The sequence below is a fragment of the Dermochelys coriacea genome, chromosome 8 (assembly GCF_009764565.3).
Source record: "Dermochelys coriacea isolate rDerCor1 chromosome 8, rDerCor1.pri.v4, whole genome shotgun sequence".
Taxonomy (NCBI): domain Eukaryota; kingdom Metazoa; phylum Chordata; order Testudines; family Dermochelyidae; genus Dermochelys; species Dermochelys coriacea.
Genome location: NC_050075.1, coordinates 56,202,212 through 56,226,093, shown reverse-complemented (window position 1 = coordinate 56,226,093; position 23,882 = coordinate 56,202,212). Strand labels below are relative to the sequence as shown.

Sequence of the window (23,882 nt, the reverse complement as noted above, 5' to 3'; positions counted from 1 at the left end):
AGAGTCTTTGAACCAAACTGTAAACCCTGTACATGATAGAAGCCACTTTAGCATAGGTTCCAGCACCTATGCACGCTACACAATGGGGCATGGCTGTGGTGACTCTAGGCCCAGTGGGCTTCTTTCTGCAATGGAGCAGGAAGGTTATTGCCATCACCTTTGGGATGTTTGCTAACGCTTATACTTGGCTCTGTAGTTCTAAAGCACCGTGGCCCGTTGCAGCGGAACGGCGGCGGCGGCGGCGGCGCAACAAGTACGGGCAGTAAATGCCGCCCAGCTGCCCATAGCAGGAGGAAACCAGTTCTGGGCGGCGACAGCAGCAGCACGCGGCAGCTTCCCTTCGCCTCAGCTCAATCACCTTCCACGGCCCTACTTTGCAACACGAGGGAGGGGGAGACCTTAACGCTGAGCTGTCAGACGGGACTCGTTTCTCGGCGGAATGATTCCAAACCCTACTCGGCTCCGGCGGCGGAGTGGCTCTGCGACCATTGAAGCGCCGCGCGCGGGGCAGTCGCAGTGCCTGGAGCTGGCTGGTGGCAGCAGTTTAGCGCCTTCCCTGGCTCTGCGCGCGCTCACTCCGGTCTGAGTCGCCTCCCGTCCCGACCCTTCTCGCCGCCGCGGACAAACCCCGCCGCCGCCTCCGTACTGGGCTGGGTCTGCGTCTCCGAACCGACTTCATCCGCAGCCTGGAAGCTCTCAATATGAACGGTGTCGTCTGCGCTGAGAGACACCAGGTACCTGGCTCCAGGGCCGGGGGCGAGGGAGGAGGCCCGGGGGGCAATGGGGCTGGGCTGGCGGTATCTTGCTCTGAGGCCGCGTCAGGCTGTGTGTGACTGATGGCCGGGCCAAGCGCGCGCGCGCGCGCGCGCGCGGCGCCATGTTGGAGCACCGCGTGTCGTAGCGCGGGCTGCACAGCCCCGCCCAGGCCGGCGCCTTCCTTCACCTGTAGCGTGGCGCGCGCGCGAATGGCAGATCCCGCCGCCGAGAGCAGGGGCCTAGCGCGCGAGCCGCGCCCGCCTTGTGGAGTCCCCCCGGTCACTGCCGCTCTCCGGGAGACGGGCACGTGGGTTCCGCGTGCTAGTGGGTCAGTTTCTGGGGGGGAGGAAAGAAGGATGGTGACTCTGAGGCTGGGCGCTGCCTTCCTCACCATCCTCAGACCCGTTCCCGCAGTTCTCCTTGACAAAGGAGACCGTGCGGCTAAAGCCACGCTAGCTGTGGGAGTTGCAATGAACGTCGTGTCGCACCCCCTCTGCGCTCCCTCTCCGCAGTGTGGCCGAGGGACGGGGATAGTCTCCCTCCCCCGGTGCTGCTTTTCTTCACGTCTCCACGTTGTCGGCTCCTGTTGCCAAGCCCATGGGATTGAACGGCGGCTGTTCCGAAGGGACTGTACGTTTTAGCCAATCTAGAGCTGGCTACATAATGCATGTTAAACAAGGAGACTGGGCTACAGTTCTTTTGTGGGGTGGAGGTGGGGGCTAGTGATTTAGGTGTCGTGGCCTGTCTTCTGGTTTCAGATAAAAAGATTCACACAACTAAAATTTAACTATTTAAAATGTGATGCCTTGTTGCAACTCTTTCATCCCTTTGTCCCATTTCCGAAGGGCTTGCTGGGAGAAGTAGACGTTGAGTACCATTAGTTCTCTAGAATCTTAGGTTTTGCATTTGAAAAAACTTAATGTTGCAATGATATTAAAAATATGAACTGTGCTGTCTTCATGAAATCTTGTCTAAACTAGGCTTGTGTCTGAAATTTCCCAGAGTTCAGTTCTACTGGTGGTAGCATGGCTAGAGGGCTTAATGTGAACCAGTGTGTCAGCTGGTGGGTAAAAAGAAAAGGAGTACTTGTGGCACCTTAGAGACTAACAAATTTATTTGAGCATAAGCTTTCGTGAGCTACAGCTCACTTCATCAGCTGCATTCAGTGGAAAATACAGTGGGGAGATTTATATACACACACACACACACAGAGAACATGAAACAATGGGTATTACCATACACACTGTAAGGGGAGTGATCACTTAAGATGAGCTATTACCAGCAGATAGGGAGAGTGGGGGAAAGGAAGAAAATCTTTTGTGGTGATAATCAAGGTGGGCCATTTCCAGCAGTTGACAAGAACGTCTGAGGAACAGTGAGGACTGCAGGGGGGGGAAATAACATGGGGAAATAGTTTTACTTTGTATAATGACCCATCCGCTCCCAGTCTCTATTCAAGCCTAAGTGAATTGTATCCAGTTAACCAGAGAGGCCAGTCGGAGAACACTTCAGTCTCTCTGGTCACTCGATTTACAGACCTGAGTGGCTATTCTTCAACAAAAAAACTTCAAAAACAGACTCCAAGGAGAGACTGCTGAATTGGAATTAATTTGCAAACTGGATACAATTAACTTAGGTTTGAACAGAGACTGGGAGTGGATGGGTCATTACACAAAGTAAAACTATTTCCCCATGTTATTCCCCCCCACCCTACCCCCCATTGTTCCTCAGACGTTCTTGTCAACTGCTGGAAATGGCCCACCTTGATTATCACCACAAGATTTTCTTCCTTCTCCCTACCTGCTGGTAATAGCTCATCTTAAGTGATCACTCTCCTTACAGCGTGTATGGTAGTACTCATTGTTTCATGGTGGGTGGGTGTGTGTGTGTAAATCTCCCCACTGTATTTTCCACTGAATGCATCCGATGAAGTGAGCTGTAGCTCATGAAAGCTTATGCTCAAATAAATTTTGTTAGTCTCTAAGGTGCCACAAGTACTCCTTTTCTTTTTGCGAATACAGACTAATACAGCTGCTACTCTGAAACCGATGGGTAATGATTTACTGGAGGGTAGCATGGGCAGAGAGGCTCATAAGATATTGAAGATCTTATTACACTGTAAAGCAAAGGAAAGCTTGCTCCCCTACTCCCTGCACATACTTTCCCTTCACTGTATTTTGTCAACCTTCGCAAACACACACATCCAAATTTATTATATAGGCTTGATACTTTGACTTGTTTGTTGTAAAAATGAGAGAGGGGTTTAAATATTTTTTGACTTCCTATAAGGGGTTGCTAAACTGGTGTAGAGGATACATTGCGGTATCTTAATCTCCATGTCCTCCGTATGTGCTCTGAGAAGTGATAGATGACGCAGATAAAACAACAGTGGCTAGTCTGCATTCCTGCTTTCTGCAGTTGCTATCATCAGCAAAGCTACCTCATTAGTAGGAATAGAATGAAATTTTAGAAAAAAGACAAGCGTATTCACCTATTGTCTGCAAAGTTCCAGTGTCTCAATTGCCTCTCATAATTTTCCCAAGGTGCAGTAAAGTGAAAACTGACCAGTTTTGTCAGTTTCACTTAGCAGCAATACAAACGTTAAAAAAAACAGGTCAATTGTAATTTGATGCAGTGTGGAAAAGCTGAGTGGTAGTAGAGGCAAACACTGGAGTTATTCACTAGGATGGAGGACCCTGAATATAGGCTGTGGAATGGTAGATATGTTGAGACACATCATCACCTCAATAATTGCAGTAGCCAGGAGGCTTGTGGATGGGGGAGATAGTGTGGTGTGAGAAAACAGTTCTTTCCAGCAGCTACTAGTGGGGGTGGGCTTCAGATGTCAGATACCTGCTAGCTGGGAGCTACAAAAGATGAAGCCTCCAGACACACACAGTACCATGTTGATTATATTAGCTGTCATAAGTTTAGATTTTGAAGCACAATATGCATCCTCGATGGAAAATTACTGTATTGGTGAGCTGCTGCAAGCAAGACAAATTTGACTGCTTCTTTTCCCAATAGCTTGAGGAGGGGGTATGACTTGGCTTTTATCTGGCCAGTACTCAGCTTACACGGGTTCTGGGAAATTTTACATATGAAAAAAGGGAGCGAGTATGAATGAGGGAGCAGGTGTATGGTAAGTCAAGTGAGAGTGATTATTGGAATAAATAGAGAGAGAACTGTGAGAGAAGTAGGAGAGACAGAAAATATAGAAGAGGTTTAGAGGACATGGTATCTAATGTGTACTCCTGAGGGCATTCTGTGCCAAAAAACTAAAAATTCTGCATGGAGTATTTTAAAATTTTGCAAATTTTATTTGTCAAATAAATGCGGAGGCTCCAGCATGGCACTGGAGAGCACAGGCCACTGGCTGCACAGAGGTGGGAGATCACTGTGCAGCTCCATCTCTTCTCCCCGCACCCCATCCCGGGGGACACAGACTCAGTGATGAGGCTGCACCCAACCCTGACACAGTGCAAGGACCAGGCCTGCCCCTTCTTGCCAGGTGCACTGGGTATAGGCAGGATCGATCCAAGTGTGGAGGGGCTTAGTGAGGTGGGATCCAGGTGTGAGTTTAAAGAGTTCTGTGTGGGGCAATCTGGGTGTGGGCAGCTCGGTGGGGGATCCAGGTGTGGGGAGGATCTGGATGCAGAGGGGCTTGTTGGGGGATTCTGGGTGTAACAGTAATGGGACTCTGCAGGGGGGTCCAGGTGAAGGTAGTTGGGGCTCAGTGAGGGGTGGGGTGGGGAGGATAGAGCTTGGCGGGGGGGTCCAGATGCTGGGGGAATGGGGATCGAGGTGCAGCTGGTTGGGTCTCGGTAGGATGGGGATCCGGTAGGTAGCTTGTTGGAGTGCTCCAGGTGCAGGGGAGTGGGTCTTGGTGGGGGGGTTCTGGGTGGGGGGGTGAGGCTTGGCGGGAGACTCTGGGTATGAAGGGGTCTGGATGTGTGCATGGGAAGAGAAAGTCCTGTCCTCCCCAACTCAGCCGGGAGTAGCAGCTGAGCCTGGCGCAGGGTAGGATCCACCATCCAGGGCTTCCCCAGTCCCGCACCTGCCCCACAGTGATTTATCTTTCTGCAGGCTGCCCTGGGATCCCAAAACATACTGCTGGGGAGGGTCGTATGACCGCTCTTGTAGCTTCCCTTTGCTTCTCCATTAGAAAGTCATTTTTCTGCCGGGAAGTAAAGAAATCTGTGGGGGACATAAATTCTGCACATGTGTAGTGGTGTAACATTCCACCAGGAGTAAATGTGGAGGGTGGAAAGAGGAAAAAAGGTAGCATGCTGAAAGCAATTTATTAAGAAGGAGGATATAATGACCTAATCTGGGTAAGAATTAAAACTGGAATAATTTCAGGAAAGAAAAGGTAAAACAAAATTTAAAATCTATTAAATAGAAGTTTGAGATATATTTTCAGCTAACAAATGTTATAGTAAATTCACTGACCCATTTTTCATTTGGTACTACAACTAAAGATTATGTGGTTATGTCACCTCCTTGTTACATTTTGTTGAAGACATTGTAGTCCTTAATGACCATTCCAAGATTTCTCTCTCTTTAGTAAATTGTGCTGCATACACAGGACTATACTCTCTGGTCTAGAGTGTGTTGCTATACCTTAAATACATTTTGTCCCTTTTTTAAACTTTCTTTACCTCAAATACAAATCCAGACATACAAAGGTGGCATTTATTGATCATTATAAAAAAAATGCGAGAGAGTTCAGCATAACTCAGGAAGGAAACTTTCTGTTCATGAAGACTTCAGGTTTTATATTCTAGTTTCTAAATAATGAATGGACTACAAGTAGACATAAGCGTGACCTAAATTTCTTGCAAAGTAGAACATGAAAAGCAAGAAAGCCTGCTGCAACTAAAAAGGTTTATTGGGTTAATTAAGTTCCTTTTTATTTGATCATAAAATCAAATTTTTGCTACAGGATTTTATCAAATTTTAAAATTTAAAGTCTTAATCCTACAAACACAAGTATGTGGGCCTGGCACAAAAAACAATGTTCTTTTGCTTTCCCCGCAATATTAAGGAAATGTAGTGTTCAGGGAAAGAGCTGATTGACAACAGTGAAGATTGGAAGAGTTTATTCCAGAAATAAAATTTAAAAAAAAAACAAACAAACCCCGACAAGCAAATGCAGTCCAGGTTTATTTACATTACCCTGTTGGTATATCTCATTGCTTTTCTACAGGACAAACTAAGTAATGTCTCTTTACCCATTCAGTCTATGGCACCTCTACAATTAAATGTCATTTATGATGGTGGTTTATATGTAGTGAACTCCTTTTCAGTAGAAACTGCATTAAGACTCAAATTTATTTCACATAAGACACCAGTTACTATAGAATTTGGCAAGATTTGAACCACAGACCTAGAAGCATAACACTATATTTTATTACTGAAGATTACTTATCTCGCAGGAGTGGGGGGCCTGCCTTTTGCAGGTTGTCAGACTAGATGATCCTAATGGTCCCTTCTGACCTTAATATCTATGAATCTATTAAGACATCTAGTTCTCCAAATTCCTTTCTATGCCCAACAAATATAATTATTTAAATAAACTGTTTTAAGAACAGTATCAAAATAATCTCCGTATAATTTTTTTAAAGCAGTCGAGTGTTTCTTTAAGTCTGATTTTAAATATTAAATTAAAATGAACTTTATTGGTTGTGGAAATTCAAAAGTCTACCTTTCTAAATGATGCAATGTATATGAGAAATGTTGACTTGCAAATTTAGATATTTACTCTTGTATTTATTAAATTTGTTCCATTGTTAAAGGATTCTAAATAAAGAGTTAAGTTTTTTTTATTTAACTATATAGCTTAAAGGGACATTTTGTAGTTGATTATTCATTCCACTTTCTGACAATGACAGAAATGCTGAAGTTCTGGAACAGTCTTCCAATAGGAATCTTGGAGAAAACAACTGAATTAGTTTTGAGAGAGCTGGACACATTTGAGTGTAATTGTATGATGGGGTTGCTTGTGGTGATAACGGCTAGGGCTCAACAGATTTATATTTTATGTTCCTAAAAGCTCATGCCTCAAAGTTTAGCTAGCTGCCTGCAGGGGTCAGGAAGGTATTTCCCCTCCCCCAAGTGTAGGAGGAGTTGTTGTTTTGTTTTTAAATCTTCCTCTGAAGCATCAGGGATGGCCACAGTTGAAGATGGGACATTTAGATAGGGAGGGCCAGGGCTCTCAGTTAGCACCAAGCATTCCTCCTCTGATGCTTGGCTGACTGGTTTTCTTGCATGATCAAAGGATCGCTGATCCCTGTCATGGTGTAGGGAGGGAATTTTCCCCCAGGTCAGATTGGTAGTGACCTTGGGGGTGGGGAGTGGAGGGTGTTTCTTCCTCTGCAGCATGTGGGTATGGTCACTTGCCAGCATTATCTTGTGGGTATATCTCACTTAATCATTGCCCTTCCATTGTGGGCACCTTGGACGCTGGTGAACCTGGGTCCATCCTATTCTCTTCCTGTGGCACATAATTGTATGCAGTGTAGTTGTAGCTGTGTCAGTCCTAGGATATTAGAGACACGAGGCTCGAAACGTGTATCTCTCCAACAGAAGTTGGTCCAATAGAAGATATTACCTCATCCATCTTGTGGTACATAATTGTTACTCTCCAGTGGGCTGTAATGCTTTGGTCTAATTTTGGTTGTTGGAATTAGTGTGTGGGTGCTCCGTGTGGTGGCCAGGAGGTCAGACGAAATGCTCTAGTGGTCCCTTTTGACCTTAAACTCTATGACCATTACTTTTTGCCAGCTGAGAATGTATTGAGGTCGCCATTAAAGAATGTGTGAGAGTACTTGGAACAAAATTTGTGAGGATAGATTATAGAGAAAAGTTAACTGTACAGTTAAACATTCTAGCCGTGGATTTGAAAGGGATATTAATTGCTTAATCTGAAACATAATACTGAAATTATTTTGTTTTATATTTAACTTTTGTTTGGTTGTTGCAGATTATGATGCATGATTATCACAGAAGAAATTCATGTCTATAGCTCTTAAGGACTTGATTACATCATTTGCAAGCCTGCTAGTTTTGGAATAGTCATTGCAGCTCACAGGACACAACCCGTCTGCCTGTACTTCAGCAAATTGTCTTCATATAAGAAGATATTAAAAGTGACGTGCTCTGATTTAACACGCCATTACTATTGGATTATTTAAGGTTTCCCAGTTATAAATTTACAGCAATATATTAGGTGAGTTAATGCTATTAATTAAATGTATATAAGATAACATAATTGTAGTTAGCAAATTTTTGTTCTGTTGCTGTAACAGGCAGACAACATAGTATTTGACTATAAATGAAAGTGCATCAAAGGAAGAAGCTTGTAATTAAGTGAAACTTATCATTAGTACGTTTATTTGGTAATTTACTCTAGTAAATGACTGAAGTAATTGGATTTACATCAGTGATTTACAGGTTTTTTTTTTAATATGTTTATCTTTCTTAGTACTAATCTTTATTCTAGTTTCCAGTCTGACCTTAAAATATGAAAAAAATTAAATCTTATGCTAATTACGTCTTTAATTGCAAACTAAAAATGCAAATTGTTCTGTAATAATAAATTAGAAATAGCATACTTCATGTTCTTTTCTGAAAAGTTGTTTGGGTAACTTTATAGCGTGGGATTTTCAAACGCGTGTTTAACACCTTCATTAGGCACTTCTGAAGTTACATCCTCATTTTCCTTGTCAATCCTACAGGCTTCTTTACATTTGAAGTCTTGTCAAACTCATCAAATAAGTTGTCACTTCAAGTACTATTCTGCCTCTGAGTTTCCCTGTCCTTTTTTGGTATTCTTGCAATCACACTTCTCTATTTCACCTATAGCTATGTGAACGACCCACACAAACAGAAGTGACTGATTTGACTGAGTCCAGGGAACCAGGGAAACTGACTACACATAAATTGCTGTCAAATGCACAAAGTAAACTGAAAAATAATTGTTCTCTATTCTGTTATAATAATCTTAGGGTTTCGCTACATGATGCTACAGTGCAAACTACAGGAGTAGGAACTGTAGGGCATTATTAACTGCCTGCGTAAACCCTGCTGCCTCAAACTAAGTTACCTGCTGTGCGTTAATATGACTAGATTAATATGCACTAGGTGCCTTTTTGTTTGTATCAGAAGAGTCCATGCAGGGCAGTTAGAAAGCTCTACAAATGAATTCATTCTCCTCTAGTTTGCGCACTGTGGTGCTATGTAGAGCAGACCATAGGCATTATTTATAAATAGGTAAAACTGCAGGTAGAAAAGACTTCTAACTTGATAGTGATCCTTTAAATATATGTTTGCTAATTGTTCAGGATGTTTCATTCTAATGTTATTACATAAAACTAAACTTTTTAAAGATTTTTTTTTGTACAGTTAAAAAATGTATATAAAGTAGGCCTTAAGAGTTTAAACAGAAGGTTGAAATCCTGGCACTTTTCAACTATGAATTTGCTTTCTTTGACCTCTGAAATGGTTATATTGTGCAGACCTAATGAACCATGCATGGCACGGAGTCCAGAGAACCAGTGGAAATTAGTTCAGATGAATATACAGCGCGAATCTTAGAATCATAGAAATTAGAGATGGAAAGGAGCGGTTATCCTCCCACTGCCAGTGCATTTTGTCCAGTCTAGTTTTAAATGGGTCACTGCTCTTTATTTTACTGACATCACACAAAGTGTCTATATATTTTGAAAGAGGGAGCTGGTAATGAGATAGTTTATATGCTTCGGTGTTGTGGATGTAAACTTTACAAATTGAAAGATGCTTTTTTTTTTTTTTTTTGACAGCCAAACCAACAGCAATATGATTCCTAATGGATATTTGATGTTTGAAGATGAAAACTTCATAGAGTCATCTGTTGCCAAATTAAATGCCTTGCGTAAAAGTGGTCAGTTCTGTGATGTTCGGCTTCAGGTAAGTTACAAAGTGTCTTCTGGGTGCAACATTTAAACAGTGCTCTTTGTTGTCTGTATACATTGATTCTGTGACTCTTAAGACTCTAGAATCTGATTTTCCATAGGATATAAATTCAAAGAAATATAGTTAAAAACCATATACTGATAGTTGAAAATGTAGCCGTTTAATTCATCTGGTGCAAATTGAAAAAGTATATTGATAAAGTAATTTTTCTAATATACATTGAGTTTTGATTTGTTATGAACAAGACTGCATAATACTTTGAATTATTGTAATGTACATTCTTAATTTTTTACTGTCCTCTCATGTATATGTTTTTAAAATAAAGGTATGTGGACATGAGATGTTGGCACATAGAGCAGTCCTAGCTTGCTGCAGTCCCTACCTGTTTGAAATCTTCAACAGTGATAGTGATTCTCATGGAGTGTCTCATGTTAAATTTGATGATCTCAATCCACAAGCCGTTGAAGTCTTATTAAATTATGCCTACACTGCTCAGTAAGTATTACTTTCCTAATAAGCAATAAGAGATAAATATTAATATTATTTGTTTTAGAATAACATCTAAATTTCTTTAATAGGTTGAAAGCTGATAAAGAGCTAGTAAAAGATGTATACTCTGCAGCAAAGAAGCTGAAGATGGAGAGAGTCAAGCAGGTATAATTTGCAGCTACTACAGTAGTCCTGTTATTAACCTTCGAGGGGCATTTAGAGTGTATATTTAGAGTGAAATGGACACTCAAGTGAGATTACACTGTGGAAAAGTGATTAAAAATGACTACTTGTCGCTCAGGCAATCTATTCTTTGTGTATTCAAAATCATATGTACTGATCTTTAGTGACAGAAAGGTGCTTACCACTTCCACACCTGTTAGCACTGTCGAGCCAAGATAACAGAAACGGATTCTGTACTTGTTTTATCACTAGAACTGTTGACTTAATTCCAGTCAGTTACACCCGTGCAAGCCCACTGAAGGCACTGAACTCGCAGAGAAGGCATAATTTGGCCTGAAGAACTGTAACTCGTATATAAATATGAATAATCCACATTGACTCTCAAATCCCTGGTTGCTGGCAGTCTGTTTGTAAACAACACATTTGATAGGGGAGACGGGCTATAATTTTTTTTAAGAATAAACAATATGAACCTTGATAGGTGCTTAGATAATATTATGTGGAGGCCATAAGTACTTAGGTAGATTTAACAAAACCACTAGAGATTGAAATGTTGCCTTCCTGAAAGAGTTGACCAGAAAATCTATATTATAAAACTATACTGTGCTCCCTTTCTGTGGTATCTTTCATATTAAGTGTTTGCCATATGTTAGAAAAGAAATGCAATATGCTACTAGTAAATTTGGGATATTACTCTATTTTTTTTTTAAAAGGTTTGTGGTGATTACTTGCTCTCTAAGATGGACGTTCAGAGCTGCATCTCTTACCGGAACTTCGCAAGTTGTATGGGAGACTCACGTTTGTTGAACAAGATTGATGGTTACATTCAGGAACATTTGTTGCAGATTTCAGAACAGGAGGAATTTCTCAAGCTTCCACGGTTAAAGGTTAGTAGCAATTTAAAGCTGTTTCTTTAATCCTGTAACACAATATACCTAGGTAAAAAAAACGAGTACTTGTGGCACCTTAGAGACTAACAAATTTATTTGAGCATAAGCTTTCGTGAGCTACAGCTCACTTCATCAGATGCATTCAGTGGAAAATACAGCGGGGAGATTTATATACACAGAGAACATGAAACAATGGATTTTACCATACACACTGTAAGGAGAGTGATCACTTAAGAGGAGCTATTACCAGCAGGAGAGCGGGGGTGAGGGGGAGAGAGAAAACCTTTTGTGGTGATGATCAAGGTGGGCCATTTCCAGCAGTTGACAAGAATGTCTGAGGAATGGGGCGGGGGAATAGTTTTACTTTGTGTAATGACCCATCCACTTCCAGTCTCTATTCAAGCCTAAGTTAATTGTATCCAGTTTGCAAATTAATTCCAATTCAGCAGTCTCTCCTTGGAGTCTGTTTTTGAAGTTTTTGTTGAAGAATAGCCACTCTTAGGTCTGTAATTTGCAAACTGGATACAATTAACTTAAGCTTGAATAGAGACTGGGAGTGGATGGGTCATTACACAAAAACTATTTCCCCATGTTATTCTTTCACCCCCCCACCCCGTTCCTCAGACATTCTTGTCAATTGCTGGAAATGGCCCACCTTGATTATCACCACAAAAGGGTTTCTCTCTCCCCCCTCCCACCCCGCTCTGCTGCTGGTAATAGCTCCTCTTAAGTGATCACTCTCCTTACAGTGTGTATGGTAAAACCCATTGTTTCATGTTCTCTGTGTATATAAATCTCCCCGCTGTATTTTCCACTGAATGCATCTGATGAAGTGAGCTGTAGCTCACGAAAGCTTATGCTCAAATAAATTTGTTAGTCTCTAAGGTGCCACAAGTCCTCCTTTTCTTTTTGTGAATACAGACTAACACGGCTGCTACTCCTAAACCTAGGTAATTAAGGTATGAGGGATAGAACATAAGAATGGCCCTACTGGGTCAGACCAAAGGTCCATCTAGCCCAGTATCCTGTCTTCTGATAGTGCCCAATGCCAGATGCCCCAGAGGGAATGAACAGAACAGGTGATCATCAAGTGATCCATTCCCTGTCGCTCATTCCCAGCTTCTGGGAAACAGGCTAGGGACACCGCCCCTGCACATACTGGCTAATAGCCATAGTAAGGTAACAGTAAAAATCACTGATTCCTTTTTCAATGGTGGAAACATTTCACATATGCTGAGTTTGCAGAGTAGTTTTCAAATTGTTTAACACTGTATGCTAGCATTTTATATAACATTTTTCTGTTAGAAGTCTTTATTAGATTATATTCATTGGTGGCATGATACTTGGCTGTGCATGATACATGCTGTCTTGTATTCTGAGAAGATTTTAGATATTAAGTCAAAATTAAAGGATGCAAAATTATCATTTCTGTTGCCAGGGTGTAGGAAAACAGCCAGGGGCTGACCCTCATTGGTGTAATAGTAAAGAGTAGCATATGTGTTCATTTTCAGTATGCAGAGCTAGAAAATTCTGTCCTGTTTTAATTTCTTTAGGAATAATTAACTTCAGTAAAATACTGACATGCTATAAACTATAATTTGTATGCAGTAGTGTAAGTTTGACACTAACTACTCTTTTTTATTTTTAACTCAAGCTTGAAGTAATGCTTGAAGACAATGTTGGATTGCCTAGCAATGGCAAATTATACACAAAGGTAATCAACTGGGTGCAGCACAGCATCTGGGAAAATGGAGACAGTCTGGAAGATCTAATGGAAGAGGTTAGTCTAAGAAAATGGGATTAAATAGTTTTAAAAAAATTAAACTTCTGTGACATGAAGGATGATCCCTTTTTTCTTTTTTTTTTCTTTTTTTTTTAAACCATGACCCTAAAGAATTTAAATTTTACTATAGGTACCCATAAGCTGAGAAACGGGGGGGGTGTCCAGGTGAGCTGAATGAACTGTTCAGTCTGGTCTTCTGCTTTCCTTTTTTGTTTTCCTCACTGTGTGCTGTTTAACAACTTCAAAGTGCATTTAACTTTGCTTTGGAAATGGGGAGGTGGTACTGAAACTTGCTGTAGATTCTTATATGTTTTCTTCCACAGGTTTTTTTGCTTGTTAATGAGAAGTAGGTAAAAGCTTCTAATGGTTGTTCCTCCCCATTGATTTATCTCCCCATAGGTTTATTAACAAAACTAGGATACCAAGGCTGAAGAACCAAGAAGAAACCTCAAGTGTATTGACACGTAATGAAGCAGCAGTCCTGCCCCAGTTCTCCTAAGAAAATCCGCTGTGGGCAGAGAACGATGATGATGATTTAATGGTGTTTACTTACTCCTTTACAGGATATCTTATTTTTAATGTTTTGTGTGTTGTTTAATGGCTTTACTCATGAATACAACTACTACACTGACACTGTGGGCAATTTTTTTAATATCTACATTTGATGGAAATCGTAGCAGAATTCTAAATTTTTAATTTGCTTGGAAAAATGAAGTTCACAAAACCTGTTGCTCATCATAAAATCTTTCCAGTTAGTTATTCCAGGCAAGGTAGATAATCAGAATACTTTTGTATAGGCAAAAGTACATGTTTATACTGTCAAATATATTCTCACATGTATGTTTCCCCTTTCAATAGTTATTTTTTAAACTGCTCTGATTTTCCCACTTGCAACTCAGGTGCCCTTGATTAATGTATTGCATTTGATAACAAATCATGGGCAACATTTTCTCCAGAACTTACATTTTTGCTCCCCTCTTCCAATTCCTTATTTTCCTTTTTAGAATCCAATCTTTGGCTTCACATGCCCCCTCCCCCTCCCTTTTTTTGGGGGGGGGGCGGGCACAGAAAGCATTGTGTTTGCAATTCAGAAAACTTGTTTGCAGGGAATAACGAGTGCTTGCATGAGATTGTGGATTTGTATAATTTATTCTGAAAGATAATGTACATTTTGTACTTGTGATATATATATTAGTTACTGTACTGGGAAATAATAGAAGTCCTTGAAAAATGAAGATTTCTTTCAAGCTGATAAATCAAGGATCCTTCAGCCGATATTTGAAGACTTTCACCATGACGTCTGCTTCCTTTTAATTTTGCCATTCTACTAGATTGAGATGAGATGACATGACGAGCTGTGCTGGAGAGGACCTTCTGGAGTTTGTGTAAATCTGCCTGTAGTTAAGTAGCTATGGAGACAGCAGCCACATGGGTATTCTGTTCCTGTTTTGCAGGTTCAAACGTTGTACTACTCAGCTGATCACAAGCTGCTTGATGGAAATCTACTAGATGGACAGGCTGAGGTGTGTGGCAGTGATGATGACCACATTCAGTTTGTGCAGGTACAAATTGCACATGGTCTGAGGTTTCATCAGGTACAAATTTGGTTAGAGCAATTTATAGCACACCTAAAATCTTGTGTACTATAGTAAAGGGAAGAAGCAGTATCTCGATGATTAATGCAGATGGGAAAACATTTTGCAGAAACAGCTGTGTTGGTATTGGCGGTTCACTTGCTTCATCTAGTTATTAACAGTACTAATTTCAGTGCTAAATGTGTGTTTTTAAAAACAAAACCCAGATTATCAAAGAACTGAAAAGATACAGAAGAGGGAGGCCAGTACAAGAGATTCTGTAATAGAAATATTGGAAAAATCAAATTTAATATTAATAGCTTGAGAAGGGTGTGGGAGTGTCTAGTTTACACAGTTCATATGGATTAGAAAATGTGGAGGGCATGACTGGAAAAGTAATTGGCTAAAAACAAGAGGGTGCAGACTGAATGTAAGAGGAGCGAGGCATTAAAGGAATTCTAGAGAAATTTCTCTGTGCAAAATCTAACAATGTGTAAGCATGGACTTGCAAAGTAGGCAGTAAATTCTTTTGATTGTAGGGCCAGATGGGTGATGTAATATATATTCAACTTTCATGTGTGTTTAAATTCAGGCATAAGTCACAAGTTAAATTGAATTTGGTGATTTAATCCTAGTTCTTATTTGTTCACATCCTTGAAAAAACAGACAACTTTGCATAATTATTAGTTTGAGCAAGAAGCAGAAGTATGGAATAGTTAAAGAGGTTTAAAGCCAGAGCAGAGGTATATTGGCAGAGTTGCGCAGGAAAGCATGTTCATTTGTCTTCAGCTATTGTGGTTAGTCTTTGATTTTATAAAAGCCAAGTTCATGAATCTTCCCACGTCTGTCTTCTCACCCTCCAAACTTTTTAACTAGCTCAAGAAAGGAACTTAAAAAGAAATGGATGGGCTGATAGACCCAAATAAGAGTTACTGTGTCCAAATTTGAATTGCCTCTAGTTCTCATATATTGAGTTTAAATGCAATTTTACTTTTTGATTTCTGAAATCATAGGAATGAGAATTGCAGACAGAAGCAATCTGGTTTTGGTAAAGTTTTTTTAGTAAACTTTAAAAATACCAGGTTTCAGAGTAGCAGCCGTGTTAGTCTGTATTCGCAAAAAGAAAAGGAGTACTTGTGGCACCTTAGAGACTAACAAATTTAAAAAAAATCCACTCTATACACAATACAAAATTTGTTAGTCTCTAAGGTGCCACAAGTACTCCTTTTCTTTTTTTAAAAAATACCTTTATGGTTGCATAGAGCATGGATTTTAAAAATGAAAACCTGTAAAGAGAAGAGTTGAGTAAATAAACCCCGTTTGCCTCAGTGGTATTTAATGATTCCATTGGATTAATTTTGTTCTGACTCAGTAGATCAAATATTTATTGGCAGTTCTCATACTTGGAAGCCAAGGACCAAAGTAAACTTCACTTTTTTTTTTTTAATTTGTAGAAACTAGGGCAAATGTTTAAATTGTGTACATCAATAATTTTTTTTAAGATACACTATCATGGAGGATTTAATTCAATCTTTAAAAATCCTCAAATAATTTAAGGGACATCCTTGTATACAAAAAGCTATAAAAAATGCCTTGGTGGGATTTAATACTTGAAACTGAAATAGTTTCACCATAATGGGGAGATGGGAAAGACGACCAGACCGGTTTTAGTTGAAATACAAAAATAAACATATTGTGGGGTCTCCTCAGAAACATATAACTTGTTGGGTAGTTGGTCTGTTACAACGTAAAGTAAAAGAGTGTTGGCAGATGACAGAGCCTTGCCATGCGATATATGGTTCAGTGCAGAGTATGGGAAATTCTTGGTGGAAAAGCTTATGGATAATCTTAGATTGGGAGCTAGTATTTTACAAATCTGGTTATCTTTTCTATAATATGAAAAACCATACAGTTCAAGGGTCCACACAGATGTTGTAAATTTCAGCTGTGGGGTTTTAGAACATTGTTACACTGAATTAATAGAATTGATAAATGTTGTACTTTTGCTCTTGACCTGGCTTCTACTTCAAACATTGTCAGTGATGTGATCTGAAATAATTTTTTTTTCCTTATCTGTTAAGTCTGAGAAATAAATAGTTTATAAAGTGAAATACTGAATAAACTATACTCGGGATGAGACTCAAGAAAATAACCCTTCCTTGCAAAGTATTAGCATAAAAAAAGTAAGATCAGAGAAATAACTATACAGGATCATAAAGACAACTGGAAGCCAAATCACAAACACTTAATTTAGATGAAAACACAAGAATGGCCATATTGGGTCAGACCAATGGTCCACCTGGTCCAGTATCCTGTCTTCCAACAGTGGCCAATGCCAGATGCTTCAGAAGGAATGAACAGAACAAGCCAGTTATTGAGTGATCCATCTCTGTCGTCCAGTCCCAGCAGTCAGTGGCTTAAGGCCATCCAGAGCATAGGCTTGTGTCCCTGACCATCTTGGCTAATAACCATTGATGAACCTGTCCTCCATTATCTTATCTAATTCTTTTTTGAACCCCATTATAGTTTTGGCCATCACAACATCCCCAGGCAATGGGTTCCACAGGTTGACTGTGTTGTGTAAAAGGGCTTCTAATCTGAGGAATAGGAATCTATTAAAAACCAATCAGAAATGGGCATTGTAGGCTTAGCCAAATTCTGAGAGAGTTTGAAAATGCATACTTCCATTTTATTAGGCCTGGCAAAAAGGTGGGTTGTTTGGGGTTTTTTTGTTTTTTAATCTGGAAGATACAGGAAGTGTGAAAACCCTTTGTCCAGTGAAAAGTGCATGCTTGACTTCTAAAAAGGAGTTCAGAGGCATATGATTTCTAAGGCTGAGTCTGTGATAGAGGCTCAAGTAGTGGTATGAGATGAAATAAATACTAAGGTGGGAGTAAATCAACTTAAGTGTTTTAATTATGTAAGCAATTCTATTTAAAATTTAGGTGTGCTATAAATAATGCTTCAGAGATGGAAACGATCAAGCATTTTCCTCAATTGCGTGGATTAGTTTAGAGAAGTAAAGGTAGATCAAGGTGTGGTCTCTGGCTAGGGTTCTGTAGCTGCCTTTTGATTTTGCAGAAAAAGCAACCACGTGAGAACGATCACAAGCAGATAAGTAGCAGTTCCTCTGGAAGCTTTTCTTCTCCAAATGCTACTGTACAGAGTCCTAAACATGAATGGAAAATCGTTGCCTCCGAAAAGACTTCAAGTAAGTGTCTATGCTTTTTTTGTTTAGGGTTTTCCCTGTTGCTCATAATCATAGCATCTGAGCACCTTCCATATGTTAATGAATTTCCTTCAATACCTCTATGGGATAGGGAAGTATTGTCCCCATTTTACTGGTAGAGAACCAGTTAAAGTGAATTGCCTACAGTCACTCAGGTCTGTAGCACAGCTGAGATCAAAGCCCAGATATTTTGAGGCCAAGGATGGAACATTCTGGTGAATTGTGAGGAAGGTGGACAAGTGCATTATTTATGAGTGAACCATGAACAGGAGTTATTTTGTGCCCGGGGAGGGGGGGAAGACTTTGGCCTAAAATGTTTTCATTGATTTATAGGGTTTTTTTTAGGTAGAATCTTAATTGAGTAGTCTGATACAGTGCATCTGTATAACTGGAGTGAATTTGGAGTCTGTAAATCTCAACTGTATTAATATTTTAGAATCTCCAGCCTTGTTAGGGTTAAAGTATAGGCTTAAATTTGGAAGCCACTAGTTAGTATTTTAAATATAGAAAAGTTTTTAAATTGTTTTTCAGGTAATACCTACCTGTGTCTTGCTGTTTTGGATGGTGTGTTCTGTGTGATTTTTCTTCATGGGCGTAACAGCCCTCAGAGCTCTCCAACTAGTACTCCACGACTGCTGAAGAGCATGAGTTTTGAGATTCAACCAGATGATCTTATAGAAAAGCCCCTGTCTCCAATGCAGTATGCTCGATCTGGGTTGGGAACAGCAGAACTTAATGGCAAGCTAATAGCTGCAGGTAAAAATACCAATAAAATAATTAAAGCCAAAACTTGTTTGGATTGAACCATGTCTAATATACAGTACCTTCCATAACTAAGTGATCTGAACAAGGTTCAGAGATTCTATGCTAACTTTAATGAAGCTAGTAAACAATGTTTAAGACTTACTTTGATTCCCAATAAAATCCTTGCATGTGATTTCTTGTGGCTTACTGTTAGGTGGTTATAACAGAGAGGAATGTCTGCGCACGGTAGAGTGCTATGATCCACGAAAGGACCGTTGGACTTTTATCGCACCTATGAGAACACCAAGAGCCCGATTCCAGATGGCAGTTCTAATGGTATGTGCTGTGCAAAGAGCAGATAAAAGCATTTTCTTGTGATGTATAAATGCCCATGTAGATTATTTGGATTGTGTGAGAGAAAGTAAGGATGGGACAAACAGATTTAGATCTAAAATGTCCACAAATCCACTCAAAGATATTCAGAATTTCTGGATAGTGTTTCAAAAAGAAACAAATTTCAAAAAACAAAAATTACAGCTATGCAGAGGATATTATGATTTCATGCTCCATCTGCCAAGTGGGACAGTTAGTGTTTCGGTATTCAAAAGCAGCCAATTCTATAGGTTTGGCCAGGAGGGATTTTATTTGCTTATATGGGAATTAGTAAAGAAAGCACAGTATTGTCTAACACTTTCTCAGTTTGACTAATAATTAAATAGAGGGGTTTAAACTGTGTCCATTAGAACACGGTGTGCTGAGGAGAGCTGACCCTAGAGACTTCTGGAAATAGTTCTGTCAAGTATTCATTTTTCCTCATTTGCAGTGTCCTCCTTGGTAGCTCCAGCCTTTGAGGAGGTTGTTCAGCAATGATAAAAATATCGTTCAATTACAGATGCAGAGATCCCTGACAATGCAGAAAGACCGTTTTTCTTAACTTAAGTTTCAGTAATAAATGCTGATACACTAGTCATGTTTGATATCTGGTTACATCTCTGGGGTTGTATCTTGAAAAAACTGGATTTGTCAATCCTTAAAAGAAACATACAGGTTCACAGTAAACTACATCATATTTAACTGATAACTTAATTGTTCTTGTACATCAGGACTTCCCCTTGCAATTTCTGTTGCTAGCAGTTGAGTAATTGTAATTAATACCAGTGAATTGCTATGGAACAAAATTAATTTCAATTCACATATGAAAGTGGTTTTTTCTTTCACTTAGGGACAGCTGTATGTTGTAGGGGGGTCAAATGGCCACTCTGATGACTTGAGTTGTGGGGAAATGTATGATCCAGAAATAGATGACTGGACTCCTGTTCCAGAACTGAGAACCAGTCGTTGCAATGCAGGTAATGGCTGTTTTGTTGACTGTGGCTGTTTAGTTCCTTACTAATTTATTAGATGATAATCACTTTTATTTATATACAAAACAGGAGTATGTGCTTTGAATGGTAAGCTGTACGTTGTTGGTGGCTCAGATCCTTATGGGCGGAAGGGACTGAAAAATTGTGATGTGTTTGATCCTATAACAAAATCTTGGACAAGCTGTGCTCCACTTAACATTCGTAAGTTTGTTACGCTGTTTTAAAGGAGATTTTTAATGTTGCTGCCTATGTGCATATTTTATTTCTAATAAAAAAGGTAGCTGCCATGCACTAGCAAGCGTGTATTGCTAAAGTCTTAGGAGTGATGGGTTTGTGGTTTTTTGGGGTCTGGATATAACTGGCTTCTGATTTGTAGGTAGACATCAGTCTGCAGTATGTGAGCTAAGTGGATATTTATATATAATTGGAGGAGCAGAGTCCTGGAATTGTCTGAACAGTGTAGAGCGTTACAATTCAGAGAATGACACCTGGATGCTGATTGCACCTATGAATGTGGCTAGGCGTGGAGCTGGAGTGGCTGTTCATGATGGTAAGTTTCATATGTTTCAGCCAGTTAAGCAAAGGGGGAGGCGGGGGGAGAGGGAAGAAATATTCCACATGCTTCCTTGGCTTGATTTTTATAAAGGACTTCAGACAATGGAAGTTGTATCTAGTGAAATATAATCATACATTATCTAGATAAACAACATTCGAACGCTAATGGGAAACTGTTATGGAAGTAATTCTGAAAAGTACAGAAAACAGTTTTGGTAACCAAGAGAGCACAAGTAGTTTGGTGGTATCGGGAATACACAAAACCCCTTTTCCTAGAGTTCAACCTCCCTTCATGTTGACTTACTTTAATTTATTTTTCACAAATGTACACAAGTAGTTCATGAAGTAGAGGCTTATAGAACATAAGAGATTAACCTTATCATTCCCTTTTAAATAGGAAAACTCTTTGTTGGTGGAGGCTTTGATGGTTCTCGTGCTGTCAGTTGTGTGGAGATGTATGACCCTGCTAAAAATGAATGGAAGATGATGGGAAACATGACTACTCCAAGAAGCAATGCTGGTATTGCAGCTGTGGCAAACACCATTTATGCAGTTGGAGGATTTGATGGCAATGAATTCCTGAATACAGTTGAAATCTACAACCCAGAGTCAAATGAATGGAGCCAATATACAAAACCTTACAAATTTTAGTGCCCCCTGGTAAACTAACAGGCTTAGTGATGTAATTGTGTTTTAGTAGAGGTACATGTCAGTAGGGTAGCGGAGGGTATAGAAGTTGCCAACAGCAACACAAAGCTTTTGCATATTGCATACTATTAATGTGCTGTATATACTTTTTTTTTTTTTTTTGGAAAGATGAAGGGTGTTGTGTATTTTTGGATTTTGTTAGATTTTGGAAACTGATAATATTGTAAGAGAAATTAACTGATTGGGCATATCATTTCAAGAGCTTCCCCCCCAATGTTTGTTTTGCCAATTTGCACATTTTTTCCCTTTAGAATGTGTGTTTGGGGTAGGAAGAATAGGGTTTTTGGTTATAGACAGTTGGTTTTTCAGGCTCCCCCCACACCCCAGTAACTGGAACAGTCTGTAACAAGAAGCCTTATTTAACATATACAATGCTTTTTTTTATTAAAGTTGACATGCCTGCCACTCCTTAACCTTTTATGATTGTCTTTTTATAACTTTTTATATACTCAGCAGAATATTACCTGTTGAAGTGAAAGTGGCAGATACTTATTGAGGCAGAGAGACAATCTTGGCGTTCATAGAGATGGAGTGGGATATTTAATTTGCCACTGTACATGAGCATCTAAGCTTTTGCCTCTGCTACAATATTGTACTTTAGTATGCAACACTGATCATTAAATTTGAATGGTGTTTCTGAACATAACTGAATTTTTATTTAAAAATCATTTTAGCTCCAAATATTTTGACACCTGTTGAAGGTGCTTTCTGTACAGCAGTTTTATTACAAGGGTTGAGCTAATATTTGTAAAACCTGAAGTGTTCATGGTTTTAGAATATTACCAGTGGGTGATGAAAACATTTCTTAAAAGGGTATTTATTTTTCTAATAGTGCAAGCTGACAAATGTGCTATAATATGAATTGTACTTAATTTGTTTCATAAGCACTCAGTATTTGATTCATTTTCTCTTCATATGTAAAAGTGTTGGTTGGGATGACCTTGGTGTCTAATGTGTAGTGCTGCACATCTAACTTTCTCAGTGCCAAACTTAGCACTTAATGCTTGCTGCTGATGCAAACATATTAAAAGGTACCTTTCAGGAAATCCTTGCACCACAGAATTACTATCAATGTTGTAGTTGTGGCTTTGTTCACAGGTCACTAACAAGTTTTATTTAAAAGATAAATCCTCCTGCAACAAAAATGGAAGTGAACCTGCCCACTAAAAGCAAAATTTTAGGATTGCCTAGAGCAGTGATATTCAGGCCTCCGCAGCCAAATTAGCCATCAGCAATACCCAAAAGTGTCTCAGTAGTGAGTTTGTTACATTTACTATTTTTATTTATATATTTTTCTCACAGCAAAATGACTGACAGGTTTTCTACAATTGGTTAATACTGAACTTAATGTGGCTCATTCAGCATTATTCTAAAGCATAGCACTTTCAAATCTAGGTAACAAGTTTTTCTAGCTGCATTTTCAAGTTCTGATCCATACAACTAAATTAGTCTAGGCTTAGGTCTAATGTTCCACGGTGAGCACCACCAGCTTTTGTCAGTCTTACACCTTTCCAACACTGTACAGCAATGATACTACAGCACACTAGAATTAACTGGTGGAATATTTGAGAGGTGGATCCAGATGTCAATGCCCATGAACTGAACATTGCTTAGGTATTGTTGGCTAATGACAGACCTTCATCTATATTAAATTAGTTTTAGTAACTGGTCAGAAAATAACTAAGAGCTATCTTTAACTTTTAGCAGGTCTGGAAAAAAAAACACATGTAAAACACATTCTGTGATGCATTCCTGACACTACCAAGTTTTACTGCTGCCCTGAAGAATGAAATTGTCAGTGTTTGAGGACAACAGCATTGACAGCATGTCATGAACAATCCTGAATTTTTTACCCTAAGCATACTGGATACACATTAGAACAATCAGAATAGGGCAGCAAGGTATTTTTAAAAACATTTTTCTGCAACTCAGAGCCTGTACTGTGGCAGCTTCTGAGACGTTTGTGAATTCAGTACATAGAATACAAGAAGATGAACAAAAGAAACCTTTCCCCCTTAGGGTGGTAGAATTTGCTTACCAAACTTACTTTATCAAGACCTGAATAAAATTTCATCCTGCTCTTTTCTATGAGATTGGACACATTTGCATCTACATAAAGTGAAGATAGGGCTGTTCAAAATAGCACAATTTGTTAAGGAGTTATACTTCCAATAAAGCTGTTAAAAAAAATCAAACGAAATAGTTTTACAGGTATCTCTGGTCTTTGTACAAGCAAATAGGTAGAAGTATTTTAACTAGCTGTAGAGAAACTGAATAGCTGTGAACTGTTTCAGGAAACAATCAGGTTATAATTATATTCCAACAGCAAAGTGTGCAACTTGAACAGCAGCAAGGGAAATCATTTGAAGGTGCCCAGCAGTAGAAAAGAAGTTCCTTTATAGATAAAGGTAGGTTGAAAAGGTGTACGTGTGTTTTGGGTTTTTTCAGATAACTTTAGGTAAAAACCACCCAAATTTCTACTGTAAGGGACAGGACAAATAGAATTACTAATCACTTATGGGTAAATAAACCCAGTTAATTTAGAGAGGAAGCAATTTTTAGGCAGTTTGTTAGTACCTGTTTAACTCATACACCTAAGAAACACTAAGATCTCACCTACACCTTTGCTTAAGGACAGGAAATTCTCAGCCC

General features: G+C 39.5%; 1 protein-coding gene across 2 annotated transcripts; it reads left to right on the top strand.

The window, feature by feature from the left end:
* The first annotated feature begins 588 nt into the window (after positions 1 to 588).
* Positions 589 to 22,292, top strand: LOC119860797 (influenza virus NS1A binding protein). Of its 2 annotated transcripts, none has more exons than XM_043490653.1 (15): positions 589 to 734; positions 7,742 to 7,983; positions 9,571 to 9,705; positions 10,037 to 10,206; positions 10,290 to 10,365; positions 11,097 to 11,270; positions 12,928 to 13,053; positions 14,511 to 14,618; positions 17,712 to 17,841; positions 18,391 to 18,615; positions 18,818 to 18,939; positions 19,826 to 19,952; positions 20,037 to 20,168; positions 20,344 to 20,517; positions 20,920 to 22,292. In XM_043490653.1, exons 3-15 carry the CDS (start codon positions 9,595 to 9,597, stop codon positions 21,171 to 21,173), a joined length of 1,929 nt encoding a protein of 642 aa, XP_043346588.1. In that variant the 5' UTR covers positions 589 to 734; positions 7,742 to 7,983; positions 9,571 to 9,594; the 3' UTR covers positions 21,174 to 22,292. The 2 variants fall into 2 exon arrangements, with proteins under 2 accessions (XP_043346588.1, XP_038270871.1); XM_038414943.2 differs by having other exon boundaries at positions 7,742 to 7,987; positions 9,579 to 9,705.
* Positions 22,293 to 23,882: the final 1,590 nt, after the last annotated feature.